This window comes from Capsicum annuum, chromosome 6 (genome assembly GCF_002878395.1).
Source record: "Capsicum annuum cultivar UCD-10X-F1 chromosome 6, UCD10Xv1.1, whole genome shotgun sequence".
Lineage (NCBI taxonomy): Eukaryota > Viridiplantae > Streptophyta > Magnoliopsida > Solanales > Solanaceae > Capsicum > Capsicum annuum.
The window spans coordinates 224,902,843-224,920,809 of record NC_061116.1 but is presented as its reverse complement, the minus strand read 5'-3'; the positions used below and the strand labels follow the sequence as shown (position 1 = coordinate 224,920,809).

General features: G+C 31.9%; 2 protein-coding genes across 2 annotated transcripts; both read left to right on the top strand.

Annotated features, from left to right (window-relative positions):
- The first annotated feature begins 880 nt into the window (after window positions 1–880).
- Window positions 881–4,122, top strand: LOC107875407 (trans-cinnamate 4-monooxygenase-like). The gene is made up of 3 exons (NM_001325055.1): window positions 881–1,665; window positions 2,113–2,246; window positions 3,524–4,122. The coding sequence occupies exons 1-3, from the start codon at window positions 881–883 to the stop codon at window positions 4,120–4,122; spliced, it is 1,518 nt and encodes a 505-aa protein (NP_001311984.1).
- A 3,742-nt stretch (window positions 4,123–7,864) lies between these two features.
- LOC107875408 (scarecrow-like protein 14) lies at window positions 7,865–10,605 on the top strand. The gene has a single exon (XM_016722118.2). It carries the CDS (start codon window positions 8,459–8,461, stop codon window positions 10,499–10,501), a length of 2,043 nt encoding a protein of 680 aa, XP_016577604.1. The 5' UTR covers window positions 7,865–8,458; the 3' UTR covers window positions 10,502–10,605.
- The last annotated feature ends 7,362 nt before the right edge of the window (window positions 10,606–17,967 follow it).

Genomic DNA, 17,967 nt, shown 5'->3' with positions numbered 1-17,967 from the left:
TTTTTTAAATGTAAAGTTTGATCTATTAATTTATATTTTATTTAAAAAAATTAACATTGATGTGAATATATCGCATGTATCATATGGAGGAATTATTTAAAATGTAAAATTTGATCTATAAATTTATATTTTATTTAAAAAAATTAACATCGATGTGAATATATCGCATCTATTATATGGAGGAATTATATTAAATAATAACTAGTTAATTTTCATAGAATTATGCATTTACAAAACCTTTGTAATAGGCTAATAGCATGTATCACAAGCATTTATTTATAAAAATAAATAAATGAAGATATGCATTTTATTAATGCGACACTTAGTATATATGAATATATTATTTATAAATCATGATGTGGTAATTAACAAGATTGTATAAATATTGAGAAGTTTAATATAGTTTCACAAATTGTGAGACTTTTATATTTATGAATAAAAATATAATCTGAAGAATCTAAATTATATATCCAAATAAAATTTTGACTTTAAATCAATCTTGGCTGCCTAATAAAGTCAATCTGCATTCATTTTTTCACATTAGATCCATAACAGTAATTACCAATACAGCAAGATTATTTTCTTTGTATTCATATTTTTACAAGACTAATTCAATCTTATATTCAAAATTGTATTAATCAAAACATTAATGATGTATGCATCTGGCTAAGGTCTACTACTACAAGCTCACCAAACCCCCCACATACCATTCCTCTTACCTAACCCCATCTACCATTCCGTTAAACTTAACGCCGTTAACTTCCACCTAACCTCCAATTTTTCCCTCTATAAAAAATACTCAAAACACTCTTCTCCATTGCATTACCAAAACATTCTTCTTTAAATTTCCTTAGAAGAACCCCATTTTTGTACCAAAAAAATGGATCTTCTCTTACTAGAGAAGACCTTAATAGGCCTTTTCTTTGCCATTTTAGTAGCTATTATTGTGTCTAAATTGCGGAGCAAGCGTTTTAAGCTGCCCCCAGGTCCAATTCCAGTCCCAGTTTTTGGTAACTGGCTGCAAGTTGGCGACGATTTGAATCATCGTAACCTCACTGATTACGCGAAGAAGTTTGGTGACATTTTCTTGCTTAGAATGGGGCAAAGAAACTTGGTCGTTGTGTCGTCCCCTGAATCAGCTAAAGAAGTTTTGCACACCCAAGGGGTTGAATTTGGATCAAGAACGAGAAATGTAGTCTTTGATATCTTCACTGGAAAGGGTCAAGATATGGTTTTTACTGTATACGGTGAGCATTGGAGGAAGATGAGGAGGATTATGACTGTACCCTTTTTCACTAATAAAGTGGTTCAGCAATACAGAGGGGGTTGGGAGTCTGAGGTGGCTAGTGTTGTTGAGGATGTGAAGAAGAATCCTGAATCTGCTACGAATGGGATTGTTTTGAGGAAGAGATTGCAACTCATGATGTATAATAATATGTTCAGGATTATGTTTGATAGGAGATTTGAGAGTGAAGATGATCCCCTTTTCGTAAAGCTTAGAGCTTTGAATGGTGAGAGGAGTAGATTGGCTCAGAGCTTTGAGTACAATTATGGTGATTTTATCCCTATTTTGAGGCCTTTCTTGAGGGGCTACTTGAAGATTTGCAAGGAAGTTAAGGAGAAGAGGTTGCAGCTGTTCAAGGATTACTTTGTTGATGAAAGAAAGTAAGTTTTGTTCACTTTATTTTATTTATATTCAATTTGTTGTTTTCCTCAGTTTTATTGTCTTAAGATAAATGTGTAGGATATAGGATGAATCTAAAGAACCAATCTTTATTTAGTTTCTTTCATAAAGTAGGTCTATTGGTGATAATGATCTTTAGGATGTGGGGATCACATAACACACTGTTGATCTTGATCTTTTTGGTCTATTCAATGGGTATCTTTTCCCAAACAGCCACCCCAAGAGAACATTTACCTTGCCATAAGGCACCTTGTCTTCTAGCCAATTGAGGATTTTGACTGTGTCACTCTAAAGTTTTGGCAAGCAGATCATTCAATAGCATCAACTATTTAGGGGATTTTGTTGCAAGTCCTGCTCAATGAAGGTTGGTGTGATTGGAGTGCTTTGAGGTACCATTAGTTTGTAACATTTTTATTGGCTTTGTGCAGGAAGCTTGCAAACACCAAGAGCATGGACAGCAATGCTCTAAAATGTGCCATTGATCACATTCTTGATGCTCAACAGAAGGGAGAGATCAACGAGGATAACGTTCTCTACATTGTCGAGAACATCAATGTTGCTGGTATGTTTCAAAATAACCTATCTTTAGTTCTCTTGAGTACAACTTGTTCTAGTTTGGTTTAGTATGTGCATGCATTTCCTAGTGAAAGGTTGAAAAGAATTTCTAACAGTACTTGGTTTGGTATTCTTACGAGTTCCTTTTGGAGGAGAATAACAGCATTCATAAGGCTGAATGGTTTGTTTAACTGAAAGTGAGTGAGCTTTACCTAAAAACATAATGATAAACCAAGAATGACAGTGACATCTCCACCTATTACCAAGTTTAAGGAACTTTTTATCAGTTGTCCCATGATTTTTAATCATTCTAGTTAGGTACACGTCTGGTTAGCTAGTTAGTGAGGCAATCGCTTATCAAAGCGATGATTAGTAGTTGGTCCAAGCGGATGATGATTAGTAGTTGGTCCAAGCGGATGATCAACTACATTGGGATTGAGACCCGACCCACACTCCTATGAGGGGCGGCAGTTGGGAATTTTCCGGGATGGGCAAAAGCCGGTAGTTGAGAATTTCCATATGAGGGCCCCAAGAACAATTGTTTTTATGATCAAGATGGGCTTTCTAATGAGTCAACAGTTAGATATGGTTGGTGTACTTACCAATTTCTTGCTAAGGTTAGGTAGAGCAGGGTTGGTGCGCACATTTTAAGGCTTCTAACTGTCCATAGGTAATAACTTATACCAACTCATGCTAATTATAATCATGATAGTGGATCAATGTACTAAAAGTTCTTTAGTATCATTATTTTGTCTACAAACAAAAACAGTGAGTTTTTTTGTTTTTTTTTTTGAGAATAAGCTGTTATGGTAACATTCAAGTAGGACCTGAAATGAGTAATAAAGTGAACCTTATGATATAAGTGATAGTGATGTTTTTATGCTAACAAGACTAGCTAGATACCACAAATCTGATACTATAAGACTGAAAAGGTCCCAAATAAAGATGGACTAGTTAGTTCTATGAGTTTACTGCACTCATTGCTTTTGGTTCGAACTGTGCATGCACATGAACGAAGAATTTATTATACATAACAAAATCATACTCATTTTGAACTCACCAATGTTAGATCTTGGAATTGTGTCTGGTCCTAAATCAGTTTCTTCGCATTGTCTTGTACTGAGCAATAAGTGAGCATTGATGAGGTCAAACTCAAAGGGTCCGAGCGTCCTACCATTGTTCTAAAACTAGCATTTAGAACCACTTGTGTATCATTGCATTGTTCATAAACTTCTTGGCTAGTTGATTATTCAACTGATATGCATAATTCTTGTCCATGAGCAGCAATTGAAACAACATTGTGGTCAATTGAATGGGGTATCGCGGAGCTAGTCAACCACCCTCACATCCAACAGAAACTCCGTGAAGAGATCGACGCAGTTCTTGGACCAGGAGTGCAAGTGACTGAGCCAGACACCCAAAAGCTTCCGTACCTTCAGGCTGTGATCAAGGAGACTCTTAGACTCCGGATGGCAATTCCTCTTTTAGTCCCACACATGAACCTTCATGATGCAAAGCTTGCTGGATATGATATTCCAGCAGAGAGCAAAATCTTGGTTAACGCTTGGTGGTTGGCTAACAACCCCGCTCACTGGAAGAAACCGGAAGAGTTCAGGCCCGAGAGGTTCTTGGAAGAGGAGAAGCACGTCGATGCCAATGGCAATGACTTCAGATTCCTTCCATTCGGTGTTGGTAGGAGGAGTTGCCCCGGAATTATCCTAGCGCTGCCAATTCTCGGCATCACTTTGGGACGTTTGGTGCAGAATTTTGAGCTATTGCCACCTCCGGGGCAGTCAAAGCTCGACACCACGGAGAAAGGTGGACAGTTCAGTCTCCACATTTTGAAGCATTCCACCATTGTGATGAAACCAAGATCTTTCTGAACTGTGTAATACTATCTATCAGTTAAGGGGCTCTGGAGAAAGTTGATATGTATGGTTGTTATTTTGATTGAAAACTTTTTAAGTTTTATAGAAATCATTCTTCTTCTTGACTAAGATTTGCCTTTATCTGAAAATGTTCTCTTGAGTCTTGATGTACAACGGTAACTCAGCTTTCTGATCAACCTAAAAAGAAACTTTTGATCAATGATCTTAGTAAATAAGAATTAGACCATAATAACCATGGTACAAATGAAGTTGGATCTCTTCCCATAAGAGATTGTATAGCCTATGTTGACTCATCATTTTGATGAGCCTTATACAATTAGTACAATCCATCATTATGTGGGCTATGGACCGTTTCAAATTTACAAACACAATGATCCTAATAATATTTGGCCTACGAGTCTCTTGGGTCATAAGAGGTCTTCGGCTTCAAAAATCCTAATTCAACCTTATCACATCACGAGTTGAGCTGGGCTGTGCCAACGTGTCTAACCTATATTCATGACTCTACTAATTGTGCCTAATTATATTAATTAATTCATTATTTGTCAGACAATAAATTGAAATAAAAATATGTTACTTAACCATGATTAAACTTAAATTTTATATAGAATACATATGTCATGCATTTTATGACTCGATGTAACTCCGAATACTTGTTAACAGTTGGTGTCCAAAAGGAAAGACAAAGTAGTAGGTTGAACCAAGTGGGTATTGTTTTCACTTAATTCACCATTTGAATTCCTTTAAAAAAAATCTGTTTAATTTGTCTTAATTTATTCTTTCACCTAACCTAGTTAGGTAGTTGCCCCATATTTTAAATGACATTACAAAATTCAAATTGTATAGTTAGGTACGTTGTTAGGAACGGGGTACTTTTCTATGTCATGGCCAAGAACACTTTCTTAATCAATCCCAATTACTCTCTCCAAGTCCAACCTTTCATTTTGGATAATGTTATTTCTTTGTTGGTTTGAACCAGAAAAAACGCATTTATATATTTGTTTAAAAAATAACTTTCTTCCAAGAATATTTTTCTTTTTTGAATTTTATCAATATGTGCCCTTTGATTTAGGTAAAAACTTATTCACACACGATATTTATATCAGTAGTAGAGTCTAATCAACTTTGACCCCTTGTCATTACGACTTTTGGCAAAAACAATTGACCCTTCCACCTCGAGGAAAAATGGTGACAATTTAAAAGAGTTAGTAACTTTTTCAGACAAAAATAAATTGTAGAATTTTCTTAACACAAGGAATGTGTAGCTATGGATTTGATTCGTCATGATAAAGTATAAAATCAATTGCTACAAATTTCATGTTATAGCTATATATATATCACAAACATTAGTAGCAATGAACACATAAAGTTTGTTGCAAAAAACTTTTAGCTACGTAATTTTTTTCATTTTTTTTCAAATGGCAAACACCTCCATGTTGGGTGTTCTTTCAAAGCTACGTCATATCTTGCTTATGATATGCTATGGAAAATTTTGTTGGGGCTGGAGTGTTTAATCATGAAAATTTCTATATTTTGTTACAATAGATTTTGTAATAGTAATATGTATATTGTTGATGTCCTTTCAAAGGAGGAAGTGGTCCTTACCGGTCAAGGAGTCTTAGATATAGAGATTATAATAGCGTGAGTTGTAGCAAGATGATTTAGACCATTTCATTCTTAATCAGTAGTTTTGGATTTAAATTTTTGAAAATGAAAAAAAAAATATTAAAAATACTGCCCTAAAATATAAATCATGCAATAAAAAAATCTGAATTTGATCGGTCCCAATTAAAATAGAATAAAAAATCAAAAAACGAAGGCTATAGAGATAGCAATAGCATGCAAAGAAAAAGCTAAGGTACGTATAAGAAATGCTTCATCTTCCAACGGTAAAGTTAGGTATTGTCAGCCTAATTTTTACTTGTCTAATATTATTAATTTTATACACCATTTAAAGAATAATTGATAAGTATTATATAATTTTTTAAATATAATAGATTTAATATTTTAGAAATAATTATAATCAATAATAATGGTAAATTACAACAAAGTGATAATTTATTTCTTGATTTTTTAAATTGAACGGATAAAAGTTAATATCTATTTTTAATATAATAAAAGAATTATTGAGTAGTGATTATTATTTAAGTGGAAAAAGGATAAACAGGTGGGTGATGGAGGTGACACGCTGACATATAGGTATTCCGAAAAATTTATTCAGGTGCGAGAAAATTAGTCCAAGCTTCAATTATTAAAAAATAAAGATAAAATAAGTAGTGAAAGGTGGCAAGTCCCATAAAATTAATTGAGATGTATGAAATTTAGCCTACGATTATAAAAGTAAAAATAAAAAAAAGAAGCGATAACTTAGTAACTTCGATATAGACTAAAAATTCGATAACTTTTTTTAAAAAAAATTTAAAATTTATAAGCTTGAAATTCTTACTTTTTTTTTAAATTCTTCGAGCTGATTTGAGTTGAGTTTGTGATAGTGGCGAATGTAGCATATATCTAGGAGGTTCATCCGAATTCCTTTTGATAAAAAATTACATTATTTATACACAGTTAAAATTATTTTTTATGTATATATAATATATGTTGAACCCTCTTCAACTAGTTTGTATGTACACTTCCAAACTCTCTTAATAAATATCTCGATTCCGCCACTAATTTGTGAAAGCTTCTAGGAAATTTGTTTAGTACTTAGTATTAATTTAATGGAGCAGAAAATAATAGATGTCGTTTGTGTGTTTAAATTAGTGAGAGAGGGGTCACATGTTAAGGAACCAGATGGAGTGGCAACAATAATTGATTTCGAGATGTACAAATATGTGCACACCCCATGTAGTTCTGTCCCCAACCCCCCACCCTCTTTGTCCCCTCAATTCACTTGCTCCTCCGGATTCGATTCGTTTGGTTCGAAAATAAATTATTATGAGATTAGATATGTTTGATTTATTAGTTATTTTTAAATAATATTATAATAATTAATTTTGTAATTATTATTTAAATTAAATATTAGATAATATTCATCATAAAATTAATTTCATAATTAATTAATTCTTATTTCTCGTACCAAACGAGTGCTTAAGGTATAACTTTATGAAAATTCAGTGATTTTAATCTATATCTTATATTTTTATCAAGAAATTCATAAATATTTATTTTTGAATTTAATACTATTTTCTTAGTTTAAACTTATTATCATATTTTATTGTTTATAACTATTTTAATTTGAGAGTCTTTTCGATAATATTTTTTCTATCTTCATGTAATAGAAGTAAAATTTATGTCCGTTTTACACTTTTTAAATCTCATTGATAAATTATATCGAGATTATTATTATTATTATTATAACTTAAATACTATACAAACTTATAAACTTTATTAACTATAAATAGTAACATTCCTCTATCCCCTTCATTTCGGCTATATTGTTGTTTTGTCTCTCTTTTTTCCATGGTGAGCCCAAGGCCCCCAAGACATACATATAAATCAACTTTTATGAAGATTGACAAAAAATTTCATGTTCCATTTTCCCATGTAAAACTCCAAACTTTGTATGTTTTCGTCCATTTCAAAGTCTATTTATAAGCAGTACCAGCTAGCTTGTCTACCCTATGTACTATAGTAAAATAATCATATTCTCTTGAAAAGCATTCATAATTTATTATTTGAAGGATATTTGTGAGAAACAAAGTTTGGCTAAAAATTAGCAAATATTATAGAACTTGAAAATGATCTAAAATATATAATATGAGATCAGGAAAGAAGCAAAACTTTTGAAATTTATTAACCAAATAGAGAAAAAAAAATACAAAGAGAAAATTATGATTCAAGCCACGATTAAATAAAATATGAGAAAGACCTAATAAGTGCCTCCCTTTTGTTAAAAATCGCTCCAAAAATGACTAAATTCACCAAAGTGCAGTAGGATTTTTTATTTTTATTTTTTTTGATTTTTTTTTTGTAAAAAGAATATACTAAATACTTCTGCTAGTAGAGAGATAAAAGTAAATTCCCATCCAAAAAGTTCATATGACAGACCAGCATAGACCCAAGTGGCAATATAGAAACGTGTAAAAAAGAAAGCAACTTTATCAGCCATGTGACGAACCAATTACAAAGCACCAAGTGGCAAAGAAGAAATATTCAGCAAAAAAGTAACTTTATTAGCTATATTCAGCAACTTTAGACATAAAAAAATAAAATTCCCCTATTGTGAGGACGACTTTAATTCTCTCTGCTCTTATATATATATATATACTAGTAATAGTAATGTACATCACGGCATCTACTTCACAATCTTCCAAGAAAAAATCTTTTTGTGATGAATACTAGCACTCATTTTCCAAGTGATCATAGATCATCTGATAGATTTGAATTTTGTCATCGTTTTGCTTTGAATAATAATCTTGGCATTGCAAGTGATCAGTTTAGTCGTCGTGGCGGCGGAGTTGGAGGAGGAGGAGTCAATGATGTTTTCTGCTTTCCAAGAAGCATGCCGCCATCAGATGAAGAACTTGTTATTGGTAGTGGCAGTGATCGGACAGTAGTCGAAGGCGATTACTTTGATGGAGTTTTTAAGTATATACAACAGATGCTTATGGAAGATCAAGATGATTTGGAGAACAGGCCTTGTATGTTTCCAGATTGTATTGCTCTTCAGGCTGCTGAGAAGTCTTTTTATGATGTCCTCAATCCTCCTCCAGTTCATCGCGATAGTCCTCATTTTCAAGATGATGCTTATCGCGATGCTGTGAATCAATTTGTTGAGTCTACTTCCAATGCTGATCTAGATGGTGACCAGTGTTCACTTTTATATGCTTCTGGTTTAAACAATTATCATCAAGCTGGTGCTGCCAATAGCGGTTATGTGAACTCAGCGGATGCAAACAATTATCGTCAAGCTAACGAAGCCAATGGCGTCAACGATCAAGGGGTGAAATCAAACAAGAAGCACACTCGAGAAGAAAATGGAGATACTTCAAAAGGGGGAAATTCGAAGCAGTTTGCGAGTAATGGAGCAGAGGAAACAGGGGATAAAGAAGCAGAGGAGCATTACGATAAGGCGCTTCTTTGTCCAGGCATGAATCCTTCCTTCTATGAGAATCGATCGAAAACAGCAACATCGTTGGATAATGCAGCATGGGACAAGCAAAAGAGCTCTCATATAAAGTTGTCTAAACGCGGTAGGCCTCGCGGCACCAAAAACGGCATGAAGAAGAATGAAGTAGTAGATCTCACTAGTCTCCTAACACGTTGCGCGGAGGCTGCAGCCACCTACAACAGCAAGACATTCATTCAAGTTCTCGATAAAATTAAGCAGCACTCTTCACCCTTTGGAGATGCTACTGCAAGATTGGCGTATTACTTCGCCAATGCCCTTGAAGCTCGTTTTGCTGGTGGAGATGCAACGTTGGCCACAAGCAAGAGAATATCAGCTGCGGAGTTCTTAAAAGCTTATCAGATCTACATCGCTGCCTGTCCATTCAAGAGGATGTCAAACATATTCGCTAACAAGTCCATCGCGAAATTAACAAGTGCATCACCAAGGGTTCACATAATAGATTTCGGGATCCTATATGGATTTCAATGGCCTTGTATAATACACGGGATTTCCCTTAGGCCCGGGGGACCTCCAAGGCTTCGGATCACAGGAATTGATTTCCCTCAGCCAGGTTTTCGACCAGCTGAGAGAGTCGAGGAGACAGGACGACACTTGGAGGAATATTGCAAGAGGTTTAATGTTCCCTTTGAGTATAAAGCACTAGCAAAGAAATGGGATGAGATTAAACTCGAAGATCTAGATATCGACAGAGATGAGACACTGGTGGTCAATTGTTTGTACAGGCTAAAGAATGTCCACGACGAAACGGTAGTAACTCATGGCAACAAAAATCCCAGAGAAGCTGTCCTTAACTTGATCAAGGAAATAAATCCCCATTACTTTGTCCATGGGATCGTTAACGCCATGTACAATGCCTCTTTCTTCACAACAAGATTCCGCGAGGCCTTATTCCATTTCTCGTCACAGTTTGACATGTTTGAAGCCACCATGCCACGAGAAGATGAAGGAAGGATGACGTTTGAGCAGGAAGTGTTCGGAAGAGACATCATGAACGTCATAGCTTGTGAAGGGACGGAGAGAGTTGAGAGGCCGGAAAGTTACAAGCAATGGTCAGTGAGGAATCAGATAGCGGGGTTCAGACAACTTCCATTGGATCAAGACATCGTCAAGGAAGTAAAGACCAAGGTGAAAATGTTTTATCATGCCGATTTTCTGGTAGACGAAGATAGCAACTGGATGTTACAGGGCTGGAAAGGAAGAATCATGTATGCACTCTCAGTTTGGGAGCCTGTACATAAATAAAATATTGTAGAGAGTTTCGTGACAGACAAATCTTGCGTTGATTTATCAAGAACTTGTAAGAACATAAATCAATGGAAATAAGTTGAGATCCAAAATTCGACAAATGCATCATCGTCAAGTATCTCTTTTGATTTCCCATGTAGCAATAGCATCATACAAACTGAAACTGATGAAATGCAAACTTAATGTGATATAAATTATAGTATTACAAAATAAGCATCGTCAGGCATATTTAAAAATCAAAACACATCAAACGGCGGAGAAAAAGGGGATAAACTTACATTAAAACATAAACAATATGCCCATGCACCATCATTTTCTAGTTACGAGGATAGATTTGAAACAGTGAATATACTAACATGTAAGTCACATAACAATATATAGTGTCATGTAAACTGAAATCGCAAGGATCAATATATATTTATAAAGGAGAATTTTAGTCAATCCTATGTGACATGCCTTAGAGTCCTTCAAACCTATTTATTCTTTTTTGTGGGTTTTTTGGCCATTTTTAAATTCTAAAAGATTAAAAATCTATTATTGTAATTAATTGAATTGGCAAAAGCCTCACCCGGCGTTGCATTGATAGTCACTTTTAATACCAATTGAAACATGTACCAAAGAATCAAGAGTCACCTCATTAACTCCACCACAATTACACCTCTTCAAATTTACTTTCATATATATATTGATTCACTTTATGTACTGAATAAAATAATCAATATTTTACACTCATCATATTGAATAACATTTGTCATCACGAGTTTAAATATTTCTCCATATAGATTCCCCAACAATTTTTTCTACTAATTAATTTCCTAACAGTTCCTTCATTTGAGTAAATTCTAATTACAATATAATATTTAATGTGCATTGATCCCTCACAATTATACTTATGTATATTTTTTGAGAATTATCTTTGTGCATGTCCCTCAATGTTGATTGAATATTTGTATTAAGGAAAGAAATATTTACTTATTTTGGTGGAAACTCCATAAAATCTCACGAAACTTATAAAGTTTCTCTTCATTCTACTAATGATAAAATTTCGTACTCATTCATCCGCATACTTTTTGTTATTTTTAGGAATAGGTTATTGAAAATGAAGAGTTGAAATTGTTCGTCCCATCATATAATGAGGTAGTTTTTCTTGCGGTAATAATTTTAGGTATACTTATTAAGTCGTACTTTTTAAGTCAAAGTCAATGATACAAGTGTTTTTTTTCAGTAAATCAGGTATTCAATGTTCTTATGCATGCAATGGATTTATATTATTTCTTTGTCTCAAAATACTTATTACGTATCACTTCTCGAGAATCCAACTATGTGAACTGAGATTAGTATTTTAATATTTTAGATTACTTTTTTTTATCATATTATATACGAGATGCTTCTCAGTTAATATATTCAATTCTTTAAACCCAAGCAGCGAAGCATTTTGGTAAACTCTCCTCACAAAAGTTGGTAATTGTGTGTTATCCGTATTAGCAGGTATCTTCTTCAACTTCGATTTTGTAGTTATTTGGTATCCTAATTAGCAGGTATGTTCTTCACAAAAATTGATGCTTCTCACAAAAGTTGGTAATTGTGTTATTCTAGCCTTTTCATTTGATTCCTTTTTCGACTTTGTGGTGTATTTGAATATGTATTGAAAAGTTATTCGCCAGTGACTTTTATGATTTTGATATGGCAGTAGCCAGCAAGGATAGAGAAAGAAAAGTTAGAAGATTGACAGAGTTTGAATTTTTATAGACACTATATTGTTTAATTTAAGATTTGAGTTTCTTTTAGACAAATATATTCGAAAATAAAGTCTTTCGATCTTTCTTTTTGCTACAATAAGGTGTTTCTTAAAATATTCAGTACACAAGTTAATTGGACAAGATACTCCTAAAAGGAAGTAAGAGTTGAAGTGAAGAAGTATATGTTTCTATGATTACTTCATTAGATTTTTCTTCTTTCCTAATAGTTTGATTCTTCCAGTTTTAGTTGTAAATCTGTACAGCTATTCCCGATTTTTTTTGGTAATTAGTTGTACCTAGAGATTGTTGAATTTCAAATAGTTTATTCTTATCATTACTTTGTGTTTTGAATACAATATTCTCTTGCTTTATTTAAAAAAAAAAAAATGCAATAAGATGAGGTCCAAACTTATCAATTGTTTTCAAAATTATAAGGTGAAATTATGATTGGTAAAACTTATCTTAACTATATGAAAATTGTACAACGAGTATGCTAAATAGCGAGAATGAATTTTTTTTGTTACTATCATTCTTTCACGAGATTTTTTTATTAATTTTTTACAATATATGAAAATGTATCATTAATTGAGTATTATTGCTCTTCTAAATTTCAATATGTACGTGTGTGTGTTACCAAACTTGGGCATGTCAAAGACTTTTTTGATTAGTTAAACTTTGTATTCTTAAAGTTAAGATGATATAAATTTGTGTTGAATTTTAGTTTCAACGTTTAAAAAGTATATTGATATTTTATCAAATTTTAATAAGTACTTTAGAAGTTATATATTCTTACGTTTCAATATTATCTTTATTAATAATCCAATTCTATTTCCACATATCAAGAAAGTTTTGTATATTCTAAATCTCCAATTAGACTATCAGTTTTTTCTTTTAAAATTTAATGTAGTTTCTAAAAGGATAGTTTCGACTCGAGGTTGGTAGTTTAATCTCGAATTAAGTTTGGGATTGAGTTGGGCAAGGGAATTGAGTTGGGATATGAAGTTATGTTGGGAGTTCAATTTTTTTTGTATCGAAGTCGAGTTAAACATAATAGCATTTGTCCAAATCAAACCTTAAAAAAGAGGGTGAATTTTAGGAAGGTAAAAAAAGAACAATTAAATTTGAGACCGTTATAATTGAAGAATAAATTAATTAATGAGTAAAATTTTAATTCTAAATAATAAAAAATATCGAGACTATTTAGTTATATTTTAATTTGTTTAAACAATCGTGCAAAGTGCGAACATATTCACTAGTTAATAGTAATACACTAGCTTCAGGAATAGAGGCTGTTACAGTAGGTTAAAAATGTTGAAAGAATTTAGTCTGTTACAATATTTGTTTCCTTTTCTAGTGAGAACTAAGGAAGGAATTTTGGCAAAATTACATTTTTATCCTATTATAACAATTAAGCTCTCTTATTTCCTAGCTTAATTATAAGTATATTTGTTTATGGACTTGTGGACTTTCACAATTAGACCTTCAAAAAAGCCCCAACAAGCTACTCTCAGCTAACAAAATAGTATGATAAAGAAACCAAGTAGTCCATAATATGCATGGTGATGAAATACCGAGGATTGTGATGGAATGAATACGATCCGTACACACTTAACAAAGGTATCAAGTCCGACCTCTGTGAATGAAAACACCTTGGTAGGGAGTGCTTTTTTCTCTTTTGAGTTTTACTACTGAGCAAATACGGATTGATCGAGGTCTCAAAACGAGTATCGAGCTAGCACCATGTAACTATGAAGAACCTTAAAGAGCAAAAGATAAAAGACCAATGTTGGATGCAGTTACCATTTTATCAACATTATCAGCCAAGAACAATGAGTGATTCGCAAATTGGATTCTTCTTATGAATGAGAACTTCTTAGTATATATAAATTACTTATAAGATACATATATATATATAAAAAAAAAAAAAAAAATAGAAAATAATGTACTAAAAAATGAAAAAAGTTGTTCAGTAATATGGCCATAAACTGAAATACTGCCATTGTATGGGCCCATCTTTTATGAGCCCATGAGCAAACCCAAATCACTCTTTAGGGCCCATTCTTGGAACTTCTCTATTTTTGGTGTCAATTCTGTTTTTTCATTTTCAGCTTTCTGTAATATCTTCTTTATCATATTCAGTCGGAAGAAATTAGGTAATACTTTCACAGTGACTTTCAACGAGAATATCCAAATTATTCAAGAAGAATTGTAGCAATTCCTAATAAAACTACGATTAATTCACCTTATACTGCATTTTCTAAATTATTACTATTTGTTTACTAACTGTTTGTACATACAATGCACGTTAACTTATAAATCACTATTCTATCTACATAAATAATGTTGAGATATAAGATTATAATTTTTATATTCGTTCTTGTTTTCTTTTGAATGTTCAATCTGATACTTATAAACAAAACACAAGTTATTTATTTATTTTTTCCTAAACCAACTGTCATGGTCTAGTTGGTCAACGATACCTATCGTAAACACCTTGCGATCAACGAAACATATTACTATTATTTACTATAATATGAGAATGTCCGACAGCTTTTGTTTCTTTTTTATCTAAAATTATATTATATTAACATTAAAAAAATTAGGAGTATTACACAAAAATACCATATTCAATGTAATTTTCAAAGTGAAATTTAAAAAGAGTGGTGTATACGTAACTTATTCCTATATACCTAGTGAAAATATAGTGGTTCCACTAGAGTAATATTATTGTTCTATGGTTTCAGATGATTGTATTTATGTGTACCAAAATCATGTTCAAGTAGTTGTCCTAACCTAACACCTGTTGGAGAATTTTTCACAATGGGATGGATATTGAATTAAGTAAATTACAAAGCATCTGAATTATAAAAGTTGTCTAGAATTATGAAAATTAGTAATGCATGCAATGCACATGCATGACTTAGGCATGCTATTCAGTTGTCTTTTTCCCTAAAGACATTATTTTGCCAAATCTGTAACCAATAAACCATACACATGCAAATAAAACAAAAACAATACTACATAATAATTCATGCATTGGAATAAGAGGGGAAAATATTCAGCCTCATAATTGGATTTTACTGAAAAAACAACCACATTCAATTTCCTATGGGGAGGGAGTAGTAGATCTATATTGTCCTTTAGCAATAAGCAACAATAATATAATGGGGTGGAGCCAAATATTAGTCACAACCAAAATAGAGAAAGGAAGGTGCACATCATTTATGATATACGGACATCATCAGTGGCAGAGTTAGAATTTTCACTAAAAAGATTAATAAGTGAACATATGAATTAATTGAAGGAGTCGAAATTCAACATCTACTATATATATAAAAATAATAATTTTAATCATATATATACAATATAATTTTTCGTCGAAGGAGAATCCCTAACCCAAAGATTGTTCCGCCCCTGACAAACACATATTACATATTTGTTCATAAGTTAATTTGAGTTATATATCTAATCTGAATATCCGTCTAACTTTTATATCATAAATTGAATCAGACGAATCAAAACGAATTAAGTTAATAATATGTGAAATGTATTAAGCTGATAATATGCGATTTAATAATTTAAGTGGATTAAACGAGTCGTATTTTTATAGGCTAATTTTATGATTTCAAATTTTTACCAATTTTAGTAGAACCTATGGAAGGTAGACATGAGAAAAGTGTCATAGCCGGCAATATAATAAAATACAACAAATAATGACGTGTCATTCTCTTAAATTTTTTTTTTGGAATTTGGTCAGTAGTATCGTGCGTACCATGATAAACTAACCCTATATTATAAGTAGTAAATGTTATATCAAACATAGAAATTAACGATGCATGTATACCTATTACCTACTATTAATATTTTTACAAATTCCATGCACCTATCACAAAGATGTGATAATGAGCAAGAAAATTTTAATCGAGATCTTTATCTATCAAATGTTACAACTTTTCACATACTCTGTGTTTTTCTTATATAGTGGATAATAATGTGATCCTATCTACGTATTACCAACGACAACATCAAGACAAACAAAAGGTATAAATCATATGTGCCCATTTAGATGCACGTATCAATCATATTTTTTGTTATAAATAACTATAAGGTATTTTTATTACTATTAGTAATTATTGTTTCTTTATAGGTGTACATTTATTTATTCTAAGAAAGATATATGTTGATCGAATTACTGCACAACTTCTACAAAATAATACTTCACTACTTTTCTTTCATATTAGCTTTTTGATATCAAGGTTGGCTTCAGCATGAAGCCACTGAAGCCTAGGCTTTAGGCCCCAAGAAATTGGAGGGCTCATTTTTGTAATTATAGGTTTGTAGTTTTGTAATTTTTTCTGAGAACTTTTAAATTTTTTCCGTCTCATTCTACTGTTGTTTTATCTCAAAAAAGTTATCACTTTAAGATTCAAGACTAAATTGACAATTGTTTCCAACTTCACCTTTAACATAAAGAAGATTTCTTTTTAATGTTGCTCAATAAAAAAAAAAAAAAAACATTAATAAATAAGAGTAACTTAATAAACTATACCTTGTATTTTATTATTTTGCTTAATGAATGTGAAAAGAATTAAAATAAATGTTAAAGTGTGATGAGAGGAGTAGAAAGGTAAGAAATATTTTAATAAGATAAATTTTTTTATTAAGTTTCAAATGCATATATTGCCTATAGAGTTCCTATAACGATCCTTAGCCAAAAGAAAATTTTAAAATTAAATTTGATAAAATTCTACATAAAATCAACTATGTCTAAAGAGAAATTGAATAAATTAGGTATATTATCAATTGAAAAAAAAATATTTCGAGGAGACCATTATAAAATAATTTTAAGCATAATTTTGCATTTCAAATCTCTCTAAAATAATCTTCAATATAATATATATATATATATATATATATATATATATTAATTCATGAAAACTAAATAAAGGCCTCATTTTGAAATTTTGTACCTGTTTGATATGTATACGTAAGAGGAGGGAACTCAAATTTCTTGAAGAGAAGAAAAATCTTTTAGATATAAAGAATTTATAATCCTAATTAATTCACATGTAAACTATGTTATTGAAACATAAAAGAACGAGAAATCCATCAAGTTATTAAAGTCATTACAACATTCAACTTTGATATTGCTCAGGTTGTACCAAAATTACAGGTTACAACTGAAAATAGTGGTGGTTAAATGTAGAAAGCTTGAACAAGGACGGTATAAGTGCAACTCTGATGGCACCTTCTAAAGACAGTCTTGGGGCAAGTTTAGATGCCTATTGCATAAGAAATGAGGAGAGGTCCAAAAACAGTGACTCAGTCAAAAAAAAAATCTTAAAATAAAACATCAATTGATAAATATCGAAATTTCTTCTTTGTCATCTTCGCCTCCTAAAAAAAAATATTGTTTGAGCCACCATATTAGTTTTAAGATCACTAGCTCGCGGTTTGCTTCTTTATCACTTCCTTAACTTTTATTTTTTGATTCATTGGTTTGAAGATAATTTATGATTTTTTTTTCACTAAGTTTTTTCTCTCGAAGAATCTGTCTCCAGATTTCATTCATTACTACTGAATAGATCTTTTATGTTTTTCTTACCCAAGCAAATCCACCTTTTTAACATGCTTCTCAATTCTGCCTTTTAATTTGTGATAACACTTGCTAATCGATCTAAAAAATCATCTTTATTCATTGTTGCATCATTGCCACTATGCTTA